The sequence below is a fragment of the Moschus berezovskii genome, chromosome 27, assembly GCF_049115385.1.
Source record: "Moschus berezovskii isolate FMDL1 chromosome 27, NW_MosBer_1.0, whole genome shotgun sequence".
NCBI classification, from domain to species: domain Eukaryota; kingdom Metazoa; phylum Chordata; class Mammalia; order Artiodactyla; family Moschidae; genus Moschus; species Moschus berezovskii.
Genome location: NC_142486.1, coordinates 5,596,704 through 5,613,426, shown reverse-complemented (window position 1 = coordinate 5,613,426; position 16,723 = coordinate 5,596,704). Strand labels below are relative to the sequence as shown.

At 40.2% G+C, this 16,723-nt stretch overlaps 1 protein-coding gene across 1 annotated transcript in view; it reads right to left on the bottom strand.

Moving 5' to 3' along the window:
• Positions 1-316: 316 nt before the first annotated feature.
• LOC129545715 (cytochrome P450 3A24-like) overlaps positions 317-16,723 on the bottom strand; it is a 41,317-nt gene continuing 24,910 nt past the window's right edge. The window contains exons 8-13 of the mRNA XM_088833001.1: positions 14,503-14,630; positions 13,333-13,399; positions 10,081-10,241; positions 6,005-6,231; positions 2,732-2,894; positions 317-412 (exon numbers count right to left, since the gene is read on the bottom strand). Coding sequence (XP_088689127.1) covers positions 317-412; positions 2,732-2,894; positions 6,005-6,231; positions 10,081-10,241; positions 13,333-13,399; positions 14,503-14,630 — 842 coding nt within the window. The remainder of the gene's footprint in view (positions 413-2,731; positions 2,895-6,004; positions 6,232-10,080; positions 10,242-13,332; positions 13,400-14,502; positions 14,631-16,723) is intronic.

Here is a 16,723-nt window from a genome sequence, read left to right as displayed (position 1 = left end):
GACATTTTCTTTCTTGATCAGTGCTCTGGAGGAGTAGATGTTACTAACTGGGCATGGGTGCAGATGGTCCTCTGAGAATCAGATAAGCTGAGTGTACATATCTGACCCTCATTAGTCACCTCTTTCACATTACACAATATATAACACCACACAGACACTGAGAAAGCTAAACAAATGTGCAGATACCCTAGTCATCCAGCAAGTGCAATAGGTGAAGCCCATCTTTATTTCTGAGTTTTATCACAAAGTAAATCAAGTTCCTTGAAGTTCTGGGACACAGCTCCTTGAAGAACAAAGCCCAGGTCCTTAGGGGAAGTCAAGCTCCACTTATGGTCTCATCTCTGAGCACAACCTTCAAAACAATGGGTTTTTCTGGTCTTAAAAATCTTTGACTGTTCACTTTCAAGGGGATCTGCAACAGTTAAGAGAACCAATGAATGAAGCACCTCCAACAACAGAAGCAAAATAGGCAAGACACATTACAGACAGCAATGCTTTACAACAATGGACAAGCTACTTTTAGCATCATGTATCTTTGATTTTTTTAAACTACCAATTCAATGTGTTTAATAGCTATAGGGACAGACAGGCTGTCAATCTTTCCTTGATTAAACTTTAACAGTTTATGACTTTCAGAAAATTGGACTATTTAACTATTGCTATAAAATATATGGGCATAAAGTCATTTCTAGTACTCACTTTTTACTTTTAAAAATTGCTTTAATTCCTCTTTTACTGATATATAAGTGATTAACCGTAAAAACATTTGACTTACATGTATGTGAAATTACTACCACAATAAGTTTAGTTAACATCCACCACTCATAAGAGACAGAAAAGGAAAAAAATACTGTTTTCCTCTTTTGAGCACTTTTAGGATCTACTCTCTTCTATTATATAAAAATGTCAACTATAATCATTGTGTTTTCCATGATAGTCATACTTATTTATCTATGACCACAAGTTTGTATTTATTGATCACTTTCATCCAGTTTCCCCTCTTTACCTTTGATTCCTTGTAATTATTCTGTAAGCTATGTCAAGACTGGATAGTGAAAGCATTCAGGCATCATTCTTGGACAAAATATCAATTGAGCACGATGCCTATGAAGCATTATGCATGTTTTTTTAAACATCCTCTGGTTCCAAGTACAGTGCAAACAGTGAAGTTCTGATAACCTAAAGTGTTTTGTCTGAGATTTTTAGCCCCGTTCTCATCCAGTCACTTCTTCTGGGTTGGGGGAACAAACAGAGTGACCTTCTAACCTTAGTTGACTGAAGGACAAGCAAGAAGCTGTGGGTGAGGGAGAAGCCTCAGCCCATAGGGTACTGGGTGGAGCTTGCAGGGGCATCTGCCCTTCCCAGGTGTTCCCAAGGCCCCCTTTCTCTCAGGGCTGAGTCCCCTGTGTGTACACACTTACAGGACGCCCACACAGATGCCTGCAAGTAAAATGGAAATATCTCCATCCTCCTCTTCCCTGAGAAAGCTACTCAAGGGGAGCCACTGCTTATTAAATGTATGACTCCTAGAAATAAGCCTTATTTTAGGGCTATACTTGAGATGAATCAATGCCAACTGTTCTGTGTGCTCCTCAGTGGAGAGATTCAGGGTCTTTCTATAACTGTAACAAATTGTTATTTTAAACTTTCAAATGGTATGCATTTTCCCTGCAGGTAGACACACAGACACACATAAAACAAGCAAGCACACAAGTGACATTTGTTAAATTTTTAAAGTTCAAACTCTCCCGTATTTGTGTCCAAGAGCTCTAACCAACTGCAAGTCACTCCTTAAACATTTGCCCTATGATGTCAAGGCAGCACTGGGAGTTTATGGAAGGAATAAAATGAGGGGACAGAGTTAAAGACCCTCTTAGGTACAAAGGAAACAAGAACCAAACTGGCTGGTTCAGGGTCAAAGTATTGTCAGGTGGTAGGACCCATGACGCCAGCCTGCGGTACCTGTAAACACAGCAGAGGGGAGAGTGGGCTCTGGCCTGGATGGGGAGGCTGCATGGAGGGGCTCGGGACTGGACTGGAACTCGAAGGGGGACAACGGACTGTAGGGTGGACAGGAAGGACACAGTCATTCTGAGAATGTAAAGGGAGCCCAGCTGGATGGCAGTAGGATTCCTGGAAGGTGAGGGGCTGTGGGAGCCCTTCCCATCTGGCAGAAATGCTTTCATTCAGGGATCACTGTGGCTGCACAGAGGATCAGTGGGGGTGCTCTCAACACCACACTCTGGGGGAATGAGAGAGTCTGAGATGACCTCAGAATCGGGATATGGCTCCCCAGTAATTTCTTCATACAAATAGTGGCTGAGAGTCACTGTCAGGAGAGCTTCTATAAGTTCCCATGGAGAAGGGCATCACTGAAAAGTCACGACATGGTCACCACTGCTCTCATGACTTTGTACGACCTTTTCCTTCCTTCCAGTGGAACTGAAAGCAAATTTTAAAAGTTGCTCAAGTTCACTGACTTTGTATCGTCATGTCATGCTAACTGCCTTGACTCTAGATGACTTTACAGTTGGGTCTTCATGAAGCCACAGACTTAGCCCTCCAGGGATGAAAGACAGTTAAAGGTCATAGATGGATTCAGGCAGATTCTCTTTTCTAGTAAACTAAATTATTATTTGAATAGATTCACAACCTTATAGACACAGAGAGATACATCTCAGTTAAAAAATTCTCAATAAAACATTGTTTATGCAGATAGTGAATGGCTAACCTGTGTTTCTTTACAAGGTCTGAAGGAGAAATTCTGCAGGATTCTGACGACAGCAAGTTTCATGTTCATGATGGCAAACCTCATGCCAATGCAACTTCGGGGTCCAATTCCAAAAGGCAGGTAGATGTAAGGATTTATGCTGTCCTTGTTCTTCTTACTGAACCTGGATCCACAACAGCAGATGAAACAAGTGAATGAAACCGAAAAATCACTGGAGCTCCAGGTGTGAGGTTTTAACTTAAACCCTCAACCAGTAGCACAAGGGAGACTCCTGTGGGCGAGTGACTGAATCCTGCTGTGGTGATTTTGCTGTGAGAAAGGCAAACCCCAGGGCCTTCCCATTCAATGGACCCCAGAGGAGTTTTCCAAACTGGTGAGCTTTTGAGATGAAAACTGTTTAAAGAAAATGTATCTTTAAATATGAAATTTACATTCAGGATGGTGAGATGCTCACGCTCTGAAAGGCAGTTAGGAAATGAGACTGATTGAAAGAAGAGTGGGTTCCTGCCTCCGTAAGCACTGACATTGGTCATGTGCTCAGAGATGAAGGAAGTAGGAGAAGCATCTCTGAATATTTAAATTGTTAGCTTTCAATTGTTTTCCCTTCCCCTGCTCTTGTTTATGTGTGCCTCTCTCTCCCACACAGAGAGGATGCTGAGTTTAGTAGATTTATGAGGGCATATGACTCTATTCTACTCTGGTTCAATACTGATTTCCTTGTCTATCTGTTCGGCAAACCTATAAAGTCCTTGATAGCTAGACCTCTGCTTTATTCAAATTTGACTCTGATATTTGGATTTAGAGACGTGATAGTGGCATTACGCTTGTGTATACTTTTTAAAGTCTCTATTACAAAAAATATTCTGGAAGAATATAGATAATGTAACTTTAGATACATGCAGAATTAGTCAAAGGGCAGCATGTGAGTGCTGCAGACCTCAGTCGGTGTCTTTTGAGCAGGGAATGGACACATATAGATCCATTAAACATGATTTCATAAAATTTGTGCCTATAAACTGTACTGGGTATATGTCAAAAACTCTTTATAATTGGCTTTAACATTTGGACTTCTCGCTCCCTGGACCAGACCCTGACACACACAGGTGAGCACTACCTCTCTGCTTGACAGCTGATTGAATCAAAGGGAAGTACAGTGAGTGGTGTCTGGTTCCAGGTTCCTGACGCTGCAGGAGGGGAAGTTACTGAGCTTGAGGCAGACACAAAGTTTCCCTGGTCCAAAACAGAGGATTTGGTGGACTCTGACTCTTCTTTCAACAATGCTATGGGTACAGGTTATGCTAGCACTAGGGACACCAGGGTGAACAAGACACAGTCCCTGCCATCACAGAGCTTATAGTCAGGGGCTCATAAAATGCTAGATCCCAGATAGTGCCCTAAAATATTCAATCCAAATTTTGCTCAGCATAAAAAATTGGGAGAGCATCAACTCTTTTCAGAGTCCAATATGTGCCCAAAGAACCTGGCTCTGAATTCCCAGAAGACAATGCTTAACCTCTCCAACGGGGGTGTCTAGATGTATAGAGAGCAGAGGACGTCTCTTTGGAAGGTCAAAAAGCATGGAGGCAAAAGGGAGCTGGCCCAGGTCTACAGCCACAGACAGAACCAGGCCACCTATGTCTCCTACGTCCTCACTGAGGCTGCTGGAACCACCTGGGATGAGACCGCTAGGTCCTCAGCCTACAGTCCCACAATAATAATAGAGGAAACAGCAGCCAATGCTTAAAGAAATGAAAATGTGGGAATGTTACTGATGATTCAAAGAGCTAAAGAGAACAAACAGAAAGACTTAAAGGAAATAAAAACCAATACACCTAAAATAATATAGCTGTTAAGTAAATTATAGCAGGTGTAACAATCATATATATATATTTAAAAACATAGAATTCCATTTATAATTTACTGTTAAATACAGTAAGCAATTAAAAAATAAAGCTATAGATAATGCCATTCTAAGCTTTAACTGTCTGTATATGCATAGAAAAATGTCCGCAGGACTTACATTGCACTATTAACGAGGTCTATCTTAAGGTATTGGGCTTCCCTGATGGCTCAGTGTAAAAAATCCACCTGCCAATGAAGGAGACCTGGGTTCTATCCCTGGGTCAGGAATATCCCCTGGAGAAGAAAATAGCAACCCACTCCAGTCTTCTTGCCTGGAAAATTCCATGGACTAGGAGACTGGTGTGCTACAGCTCATGAGGTCATAAAGAATCAGAGATGACTTAGTGACTAAACAACCACAAAGCTTAAGGTTTTAGGAATGCACACAGTTAAAATTTTCTTTTTCTTTTTTTTAGTTTATGGTTGGTAAAGTTTTAATCAAATAGCATTCTTGGAAAAAGAAAAGACATTTAACAATAAAAAGAGGTAAAATAAAATAATTGTACAGTCACAAGGGAACCTTCTTGCACTGTTGGTGGGAATGTAAATTGATACAGCCACTATGGAAGACGGTACGAAGATTCCTTAAAAACCTAGGAATATGACCACCATATGACCCAGCAATCCCACTCCTAGGCATATACCCTGAGGAAACCAAAATTGAAAAAGTCACATGTATCCCATTGCTCACTGAAGCACTATTTACAATAGAACATGGAAGAACCTACATGTCCGCTGACAGATGAATGGATAAAGAAGTTGTAGTGCATATACACAATGGAATATTACTCAGCTGGAAAAAGGAATGCCTTTGAGACAGTTCTAATGAGGTGGGTTAACCTAGAATCTATTTTACAGAGTGAAGTAAGTCAGAAAGAGAAATATCATATTCTAATGCATATATACAGAATCTAGAAAAATGGTACTGAAGAATTTATTCACAGGGCAGCAGTGGAGAAACAGATATAGAGAACAGACTTATGGACACGGGGAGAGGGGAGGAGAGGGTGAGATGTAAGGAAAGAGTAACATGGAAACTTACATTACCATCTGTAAAATAGATAGCCAGTGGGAATTTGCTGTATGGCTCAGGAAACTCAAACAGGGGCTCTGTATCAACCTAGAGGGGTGGGATGGGTCAGAAGATGGGAGGGATGTTCAAAAGGGAAGGGATATATGTATACCTATAGCTGATTCATGGTGAGGTTTGACAGAAAACAACAAAATTCTGTAAAGCAATTATCCTTCAATAAAAAATAAATTTAAAAAAATGATTGTACAGTCACATATTTTGTCATCCATAATGAGAGTCATCAGAATACACTCTGAGCAACTGGATCAGAGAGGATCCCCTTCCCTGGGGTCTTGTACCTTTCAGGACGGAACTCTTTTGGTTCTGGCCAGAGCTCTGGGTCTTTGTGAAGGATGGAGACTGGCACTGTTGCTGTTGTCCCTTTGGGAATGGACACCCCATGGATTTTCATATCCTTCTTACAGACCCTCTCAAGTCTACCAGCAATTGGGAACATTCTGAGAGTCTCATACACCACCATGTCAAGATACTCCATCTGTGCCAGGACATCATAGGTCGGAGCAGCCTACAAAGAGAAGAAAAAGATTTTGATAAATTAAGGTATCAGATCAACCACCAACACCAACTATGTAGACCTATTGAAATGTTAGGAGCTCCAGGGAATAATTTAAATTGTAAAGGAACTTAGTATTTATAGACATTACTATCATGTTGTTTGACCTCTCAGTGTCCATTGAGATATGCAGTATCCATGACAATGGGAGAAAATCGGGGCAAGTGTCCAAACAGTGTGAAACACCACAGATTATCAGTTCAGTTCAGTTCAGTCACTCAGTCGTGTCCGACACTTTGCAACCCCATGGACTGCAGCATGCCAGGCCTCCCTGTCCATCACCAACTCCCAGAGTTTACTCAAACTCATGACCATTGTGGGAGAAGGAAATGGCAACCCACTCCAGTATTCTTGCCTGGAGAATCCCAGGGACAGAGGAGCCTGGTGGGCTGCCGTCTGTGGAGTCGCACAGAGTTGGACATGACTGAAGCAACTTAGCAGCAGCAGCAGCATGTACATTGAGTGGATGATGCCATCCAACCATCTCATCCTCTGTCGTCCCCTTCACTTCCCACCTTCAATCTTTCCCAGCATCAAGTCTTTTCAAATAAGTCAGCTCTTCACATCAGGTGGCCAAAGTACTGGAGTTTCAGCTTCAACATGTCCAATGAACACTCAGGACTGGTCTTCTTTAGGATGGACTGGATGGATCTCCTTACAGTCCAAGGGACTCTCAAGAGTCTTCTCCAACACCACAGTTCAAAAGCATCAATTCTTCAGCGATCAGCTTTCTTCACAGTCCAACTCTGACATCCACACATGACTACTGGAAAAACCATAGCCTTGATGAGATGGACATTTGTTAGCAAAGTAATGTCTCTGCTTTTTAATATGCTGTCTAGATTGATCATAACTTTCCTTCCAAGGAGTAAGCGTCTTTTAATTTCATGGCTGCAGTCACCATCTGCAGTGTTTTTGGAGCTAAAAAATAAAGTCAGCCACTGTTTCCACTGTTTCCCCATCTATTTGCCATGAAGTTATGGGACCAGATGCCATGATCTTAGTTTTTTGAAAGTTGAGCTTTAAGCCAACTTTTTCACTCTTCTTTCACTAAAGAGGCTCTTTAGTTCTTCTTCACTTTCTGCCATAAGGGTGGTGTCATCTGCATATCTGAGGTTGTTGATATTTCTCCCGGCAATCTTGATTCCAGCTTGTACTTCTTCCAGCCCAGCGTTTCTCATGATGTACTTTGCATATAAGTTAAATAAGCAGGGTGACAATATACAACCTTGACGTACTCCTTTTCCTATCTGGAACCAGTCTGTTGTTCCACGTCAAGCTCTAACTGTTGCTTCCTGACCTATATACAGATTTCTCAAGAGGCAGGTCAGGTGGTCTGGTATTCCCATCTCTTTCAGAATTCTCTACAGTTTATTGTGATCCACACAGTCAAAGGCTTTGGCATAATCAATAAAGCAGAAATTGATGTTTTTCTGGAACTCTCTTGCTTTTCCAATGATCCAGCAGATGTTGGCTATTGATCTCTGGTTCCTCTGCCTTTCCTAAAACCAGCTTGAACATCTGGAAGTTCATGGGTCACATATTGTTGAAGACTGGCTTGGAGAATTTTGAGCATTACTTTACTGGCATATGAAATGAGTGCAATTGTGTGGTAGTTTGAGCATTCTTTTGCATTGCCTTTCTTAGGGATTGGAATGAAAGCTGACCTTTTCGAGTCTTGTAGCCACTGCTGACAGAGAGTGTATTTTATCTCTCATGAGAGTAAACATGACCAATAGACTAGAACCCTTACTTTTAAGTGAAAAAGTCCAAAGTCACCATTTCTTTCTAAAAGTGAGGCCACACATCTGTACCAAGGAGAGAACATGTAAAAGAGCAAATCCCCTATTCACCATGAAGGTTCTTAGTTGGAAGACTCCTGACTGCTCATTCTCTTCTATACATGTACAGTCTGGAAACAATATATGAAAACTCTATAAATAATCAGGGGAGAAATGAGTTCCTTTCTAAACAAAATCTGCAAATGAAGAGTATGAATGAGAACACAATTTCAGATGCAGGGAAGTTACAAGAGGATCAGAACCCCAACTTATGCTGCTAGAAGAGTCTCCAATTATCCTTGTGGGTGAGACTCTAAGGTCTAAAGGTCTAAACAAGTCACTCCAGCCCCGGGGGCCAGCTTTAAGCACACCACAAACAACTCCAGTTTTGGCTGAGATCTGAGACCACTAGGGGTGACACATGGCTGTCACGTGGGGTTATATTTAAGGAGCAACATTGTAGAAGGTAAGAGTGGCTCAGGAGTGAACACCCTATATCACAGCTTAACTTGGTTATAACAACGTACACAACTAGTGTTTGAAAGTATTTCATTTCCCTGTAGCTCAGGTTTCTCATATGTTACTTGGAGACAGATGGAGCTGACCCTCCATAGGGTCGTGTAGCAGAGACATTCACTGCTCACCCAGCATCCATGTAGTCCACATGTTTCCCATCCCACTTGAAGTTATGGACAAATTAGTTTTGCCAACAGGCTGTGAACTGAGGTGATTATGTCAGTTCAGAGATAAATCATTTAAAAACCCAGTAAACAACTCTTGAGTTCCTTATCCCACAGATGACAAGAAGGTCTCATGTTCCAAATAAGGCAGCTACAAGATGGTGAAAGCTTTGAGTTGGTTTTCCTGAGTGACACTGCAGAGCAGAGCTGCCCACTCCATCCTCCACTAACAATCCATGTTGCATGTGTAGACATAGGTTGAAGTAAACCTTTGCTATGAAAGCCCCTGAATTCCAAGACTTGTCTGTTAGTGGGGAATAACCTCTCCTGACTAATAATTTCTCCAAAATTAGATACATTTATAAATAGAAAGTTTTTAGAACAGACATATAAAGTAAGAAGCACATTTTGGCCAATAGTAGTGTTATTATAAGTATTCTTATAAAAAGAAGAGAATGCAGTGCCTTAGTGAGCCTCGGTCTATTAGGGACCTTTTGATTTTCTTGTAGTCAAAAGAATCCCAATATGGGGTTTACCAGAGAAGAAATATCATCTCTAATTTATGCAGGTCCTACAAAGTATCTGAAGGACCAAAGATTCTGAAAGGTCATAAGACTGGTTCAAAACCAGTCAGGTCTCATACTCGTGTCCTCTGTTTCCTACCATATATCCTTTCTTGGCAACCAGGGTTCACCTAGTCTGTAGTTTACACAGGGGAGAAGACTGATTTAATGGTCCCAATTCTCCACCATTTATTATGTCCATTTCCTTTGCCATTAACTCTGCGATGCCCTCCAATTCTGACTCAAGTTGGTCAGGTGGCTCACTTTGAACCCGTGGAATATTAGCTAAGTGTAATGCTAGCAGTTTTGAAAGTCACCCACTGGATTAGGCTTCTTGCTCATGACATCTACCATTGCCCTGAGAAGCAGACATGTGGAGATTGAGACATGTTGAGTCAGTCCAACCGCTTATCTAAGGCCAGGATAGATCAGCCAGCACCTAGACCATAGCAAGTCCAGCGAATATCAATAGATAAATATGCAGACATCGTGAACTTGGGCAAACTCTGGGAGATAGTGAGGAACAGGGAGATCTGGTGTGCTACAGTCCATGGAGTCGCAAAGAGTCCAAAATGACTTAGGGACAAAACAACAACAAATGCAGACACCAGAGAAATAAGTGCTTACTGTTAGTTTGGATTCTTTTCCACTGCACCACCTGGGAATGGAGGTAAATGATTTGATGCCTATGCTTTGGGCAAAAACCTCCTAAGTGAAGAGAAGACAATCATGTGAAGGCTTCACCTTCTCCCCCTCTTTCCAGGTATCATCACTCACCTTATTGGGGAAAGTCGCATCAATCTCCTCCTGCAACTTCTGCTGGACATCAGGGTGAGTGGCCAACTCATACATAATGAAGGAAAGAGTATTGCTGGTGGTCTCATAGCCACCAAAAATAAAGATAATACTTTGGGCTATGAGTTCTTGGTCAGAGAGAGCTAAAGAGAAAGTCAAGACATTTTAGATAAAACATGGCAATGTAAAAATCACAGTTTAGATGATGAGACATTCCATTGGAACTCCCAAACCCTTAGGGGAATCATGTAAAAGTAATTCAGACTCAAACTGAGAGTGATTTCCACTCTGTGTCTGCCTCACAAAGCCCAGAAAAAGCCAAGAACTGTCTTAATCCAGTTTTTCCAAAGTCTATACTATTCTTGGCCATCTGTTGCTGGCAATGCCATGCCCCCACCAACACAGTTGGGTAATTCCAAAAGATAGCACTTCTGTCTAACATCTACATTGTTATCAGCATATCCCTTAGAGAACAGTAAAAGAAATTTAGCTCCAAGTAAAATGGAGTAGCATTCCCTCCTAGAATACTTTAAATTATTCTAGTTAAGGTGCAGCTTGATTTTTTAAAGAGATTTACGATACTAAGGCTGTATAATAGGGGAAATTGAATTATATTTTATCAAAACTTATTTCCAGGAACATAAGAGTACAATGCTGGGCTACAGTTAAACTCTTGTTACTCAAAGAGTGGTCCATGGACCAGCAGCATGAGCAGGATCTAGAAGCCTAATACAAATTCAGAGTCTCACATCCCATCCTAGAACTATGGAAACAATATCTGAACTTTAATGAGATGTGGAGATGTATGTGTACAGTGTAGCCTGAGAAGCATGGATTTTGCCCTTGAGCGGCATCAGGTAATAGGAGACCTGGGGCACAAGTCTTCAAGGGGATGATCGAGATATGTATAGAAGCTACAGAAATCAACAAAAAACTTGAAGAGGTGTGATGATCTTAGTCTAATCATTTCATTAAAATAGCAGGAGAAAGAATGTGTGCAGATAAGGACATAGGCCAGTGTGAAATACAGAAAAATTGGGTCCAGGGAGTAGAATTAGCAATGCTGATTCAACTCTGGCCTCAAGGTCATCCTCTCAGTATACACACCCTCTTTCTGCTCTTCTTTGTTCTTACCAAACAGCCCTGTGATTATACACCGGTCTCCATTTTTATTTTCTCCTGAGAGACCAAGCATGCTCAGGGTCTCAGCTATTTGATGGGACTGAGGTAGGGTCTTTGTTACTCAGAGCACTCAACTCAATGCGGTACCTGCCACAACCAAGTCATTAACAATAAAAGCAATATAAAATGAGTGAAATGAAGATCTACAAAGTTCTAATTCTCCAGTGATGATATCTATGATGCTATTGTGGATAAATTCAACCATCAAATTCTTTCCCCAGTTAGCATGAACCACATAATACTCAACGTTTAGTTGTGCTGTCTGATATATGATTCTTCAAGTTTTAATTGATTAAAATTAAATACAATTTAGCATTCAGGTTTCAGTGGCACTAGTCACATGTCAAGTCCTCAACAGACACTTATGTCTACAGAGCAGATATAGAATATTTCCTTCATCACAGAATGTTGTATTGAATCATGTACTTATAAAAATGATAGATGATAATAATAGACAGACATAAGTAGGTGTATAAACAGACATATTGAGAATGGGCTGGAGTCAGTTTATCCCTGCTTTCAAGAACTAATTTTATAAATTTCATAATTTTGTGAGATGGTTATCAATCCACTGGTTGTTTCAAATTAATCATATAGGAGTATTCATGTCATGGAATTAAAATACATCAGGGTCTTTTTGTTTGAGAGAGACACAGCCTGTTTACGTCAATGATTTGGGGTAGAAACAGAAATCTTTTTTATTTATACACTTGTGTAAAAATAGTTGATGTTCTGAAAATTGCCCACTGAGAGGATCTAGAAGCAAAGAAACCCTAGAAGCAATGAGCATTCCTAGAACCCAAATTTTGGGTTTTAAATGCCATTTCTCACTAAATGGAACCAGAACTTCTTAGAGAAATGGCTGACTCCAGGGGAAATAGAAGAGAAAGCTGGAATGCCTTGCATTAGGAAGTGAGGAAGTTCTTGGAAAATGATAAATGAAAAGGATACGGGATACTCTATATATGACAGTGATGGACACACATCATTATACATTTATCAAAACCCATAGAATGTACAATACCAAGATTGGACCCAGGTGTGAACTATTGTCTTTGGGTGATAATAATGTATCAATGTAGGTTCATTGATTATAACAAGTGTATCACTCCAGTATGGACTTCAGATATAGAGGAAGGCTATGTGTAGGTGGGGGAAGAATGCATATTGGGAAACTCTGTATTCTTCACTCAATTAAGATTTTTTAATTTCTGCTAAAAAAAAAGTGGCCTATTGAAAAAAATGTCTAAGAAGAAAAAAAGTAAAATATATATAGGAGCCCACTTGAAAGGGCTCCAGTGGACAAATCTGAGCAAATTTGTAATCAAAATGAAGAGTGATGTGAGAGAGTAAGTTAGCTATACATGAAATTATACTGATATAAATAAATAAATGGTTGGGGGAGAATGGAGAAGCTCTCCCTATGAAAGAACATCAGCTCATGGCTTTCGAAAGGCATCATGTTGTAACCATCATAGTAACAATCATTTCAGTCAAAAACCATCCATGAATGATAAAACCAGTGGGTGACAATTTGAAGAGGAACAGAATATTTACAGTCTCAAAGGCTTCTCCCACAAGTTACATGTTAATAACAAAGGGAAAAAAATTACAGTAGAGTAAGCTGGTGAACACAAGTTTAAAAGTGTTCCAAGTTAAGGTCACCAACACTGGGGCAATGTATCCCCTGATGAATGAAGGGATGAAGGCTTGATGCAAATTTCCAGGCAGAGGTTCTGACTTAGTGGGTCTGGTGGAGCCTGAGAACTGATATTGGAACCAAGCTCCCCAGAGGATCATCTGTAAGTAATCCACATCATAACTGACTTCTGGGCATGACATCCTTCTTACACTTGCCCTTCGAGCTCTGAACAAAGTTGTGCTTGCAAACTTCCTGGAAGTACCACAGTCTGCTCTTTCTTTCTGCACAAGTGTCTTTCTTCAATTTGGCCTAAATTCCCATCTGCCTGGAAAACTTCCTGCACATTTTCAGAACTGCCCCCAACCTCTGTGTCTCCCCACTGTGGCCCCTCTGAAGCTCTCCTTGGTTACCTTTATGATTGTCTGTTTCTTTGGAATTCTGGGAGTTAATCATCAGCTGAAGAAAATCCACACGTGGCTGTAGGCAGAAAGAATTTCTATGAAAAAAAGTTACTTGTGAAGTCATAGACAAATCAGGAGTGCAGTATTTAACCTCTTTCCTGAGAGTATGGCCCCTTAAAGAGCAGAAGTCTGACTAGTATTCCCTGAGTCCTCAGTGAACTAACATTCACCTACAGACCTTGGAGAACATGATGTTTCCCAGAGAGAAACCCGCCATCATGTCAGTGCTTTTTGGTTCTCACTCTTTCTGATCTTTGGTTTCTCTGGCTTTTGAAATAGCTTCCTTGCCCAAGAGTTGCCTGCTGTCTCTCCTGTCACACCTGTTTGTTCAGGAGAAAGTCCATGACTTGGATCCTTTTTTTCCTTCCAATTTTAATTCCTAATGAATTACCACACAAAATAATCCCCTCACATTTGCAAATTACATTGGCAGACTTTACAGATGCATCTTCAAGGCCTTGACCCTTTCAGAACTCTATACAGTCTTCAGTGACATCCTGGATATGAAACCCTCTGTCCCCAGACCTGCAGACAAGCTTGTGTCTCAGGCCTCATGGAAGCAAAGGTAGGTTAACCAGCTTGCAGCTTCCTGACCCAGAGAAGACCCCTGCCCACGCCAGACTAGCAGAGGGCTCCAGTTTAACACAGAATTCACTCCACCAACTGACTGGTGGGGCTTTCCATTGCATAACCTATAAAATAGGAGTCTTAGAAACAAAGTGGATTCTTTACCAGTATAACACGTGGGAAAATTATAATATCAGTAAAATCACTGTTAAATAGTAATTCTTATCCTTTAACAGTTTACTGGACACGACTGAGCGACTGAACTGAACAGAACAGTTTACTGAATGAAAGTGGTAAAGCTTTTATCTCAACAATATGTATGCAATGACATACTAATACGCATGCCTACTATTAAATTTAAACATCACTCTCTGGCTCACTTTCTTATTTCTTCCCCAACCTCCACCTCACTCATCCCTCCACAATGATATATTAATAACTCCCCAGTTCTAAAATCTATACTTCTCTACCTATCTTTTAAAAACTGCAGAAAAGTACACAAAAAAATTTTCAAAAAGCGGACACCCTCATGTAACCGCCACTAGATTTTACCTGTTGATTATCTTTGAGGCGACTTTCTTTTATTCTTTTTATGGATTTTGTCCAAAAATTCACAACACTTTTTGAAAATATACTGATATTTAATACTTCAAAGATTGGGATAAGGAATGGAAAGAGTACTGTAGAGAAAATATAAAAGAAAAGCACAGTAAAAATTCAAAATTTACACAGCAAGTATAATTTGCTCTATCAAAGAAAGATACCAGGGTTCTCAACCAGAATCACTCCCACTATGACCTTTGCTCCGACTTCCAAGCCAATGACTGAGCAAGGCCAAGTCCACTATGGGGCCATCACTATAGTAGTGAAATCAGTGGTCCTTTCTGCCTTTTGGAATGATCAAGGAAACAGGATTACATTCCTCAATTTCATAGTTTTAAACCTATTGGATTAGGGTCTCTTTGGATAAACCACACTATAGTCTGCTACTCTAATTAATCATTCTGTGCATAAAACCATTCCAGATAGAAATAAAACAGTGTATGTCTTTCAATCACAATGGAATTAAGTTAAAAATCAATAAACTAAAATTGGAAAACTCACAAATACATGGGAATTAAATTCCTAAATAACCAATGAGCTATATACTATATCAAATTGAAACCAGGAATTACTTTGAAATAAAGAAAAATGAAACTATTACTTACCAAAAAGAACAGGATGTAGGAAAAACAGTGCTCATGGAAAAGTTTAAGGCTATATCTGCCTACTTTTAAAAAGATCAAAAATCTCAAGTCATGAACCTAACTTTCTACCCTAACTCACTGAAAAAAGAAGAGCAAACTCAACCTGAATCTAGAAGAAAGTAATAAAGATAAGAGCAGAAACTAATGAAATAGAGAGAATAAGAATAGAGAAAATCAATGAAACCAAAACCTGGTTCTTTGAAAAGAACTAGTGAATTGAAAGTTGCTCCATCATGTCTGACTGTTTGCGATCCGATGGACTACAGAGTCCATGGAATTCTCCAGACCTGAATACTGGAGTGGGTAGCCTTTCCCTTCTACAAGGGATCTTCCCCATCATGTCTGACTGTTTGCGACGCCATGGGCTACAGAGTCCATGGAATTCTCCAGACCTGAATACTGGAGTGGGTAGCCTTTCCCTTCTCCAAGGGATCTTCCCAACCCAGGGATGAACCCCTGGTCTCCCTCATTGCAGGTGGATTCTTTACCAGCTGAGCCACAAGGGAAACCCAAGAATATAGGCGTGGGTAGCCTATCCCTTCTACATCAGCTCTTCCCAACCCAGGAATTGAACCAGAGTCTCCTGCAATGCAGGCTGATTCTTTACCAACTGAGCTATCAGGAAAGCCCTTTTAAGCTAGATCGGAAAAAAAAAAGAGAGAGAGAGAGAATGAGAAAACTCAAATATGTAGCATCACAGTGAAAGAGGAGAGATTGCTCCTGACATTAAAAGTGAGAAGGACCATAAAGGAATACCAGGAACAAGGTTCACCAATAAATTAGATAACTTAGAGGAAGTGGACAAATTGCTTAAAAGACATGAAGTACAGAAACTAGCTCAAAAAGAAAGAGACAATCTGAATTTTTCTATTAAAAAGGAAGTTAGATTCCTCCTCATCCATTCTTCTTTCTCAAGATTGCTTTTGCTATTCAGGGTCTTTTATACTTCCATAAAAATTGTGAAATTATTGTTTTAGTTCTGTGAAAAATATCGTTGGTAGTTTGATAGGGAGTGCATTGAATCTATAGATTGCTTTGGATAGTATACTCATTTATACTGTATTGATTCTTCCAATCCAAGAACATGGTATTTGTGTCATGGGGTCGCAAAGAGTCGGACACGACTGAGCGACTGAACTGAACTGAACTGATTTGTGTCATCTCTGATTTCTTTCATCAGTGTTTCACAGTTTTCTGTATACAGGTCTTCTATTTCTTTAGGTAAATTTATTCCTATCTATTTTATTCTTTTCGTTGCAATGATGAAGGGATTCTTTCCTTAATTTCACGTTTTGACTTGATTTTTCACTGTCAGTGTATAGGAATGCAAAGGATTTCTGTGCATTAATTTTATACCCCGAGACTTCACTATATTCATTTCTGATGGTATATTTAGGGTTTTGTATGTAGAGGATCATGTCAACTGCCAAGAGTGTGAGTTTTACTTTTTCTTTTCCAATCTGATTTCTTTTTATTTCTTTTTCTTCTCTGACTTCTGTGGCTAGGACTTCCAAAACTATGTTGAA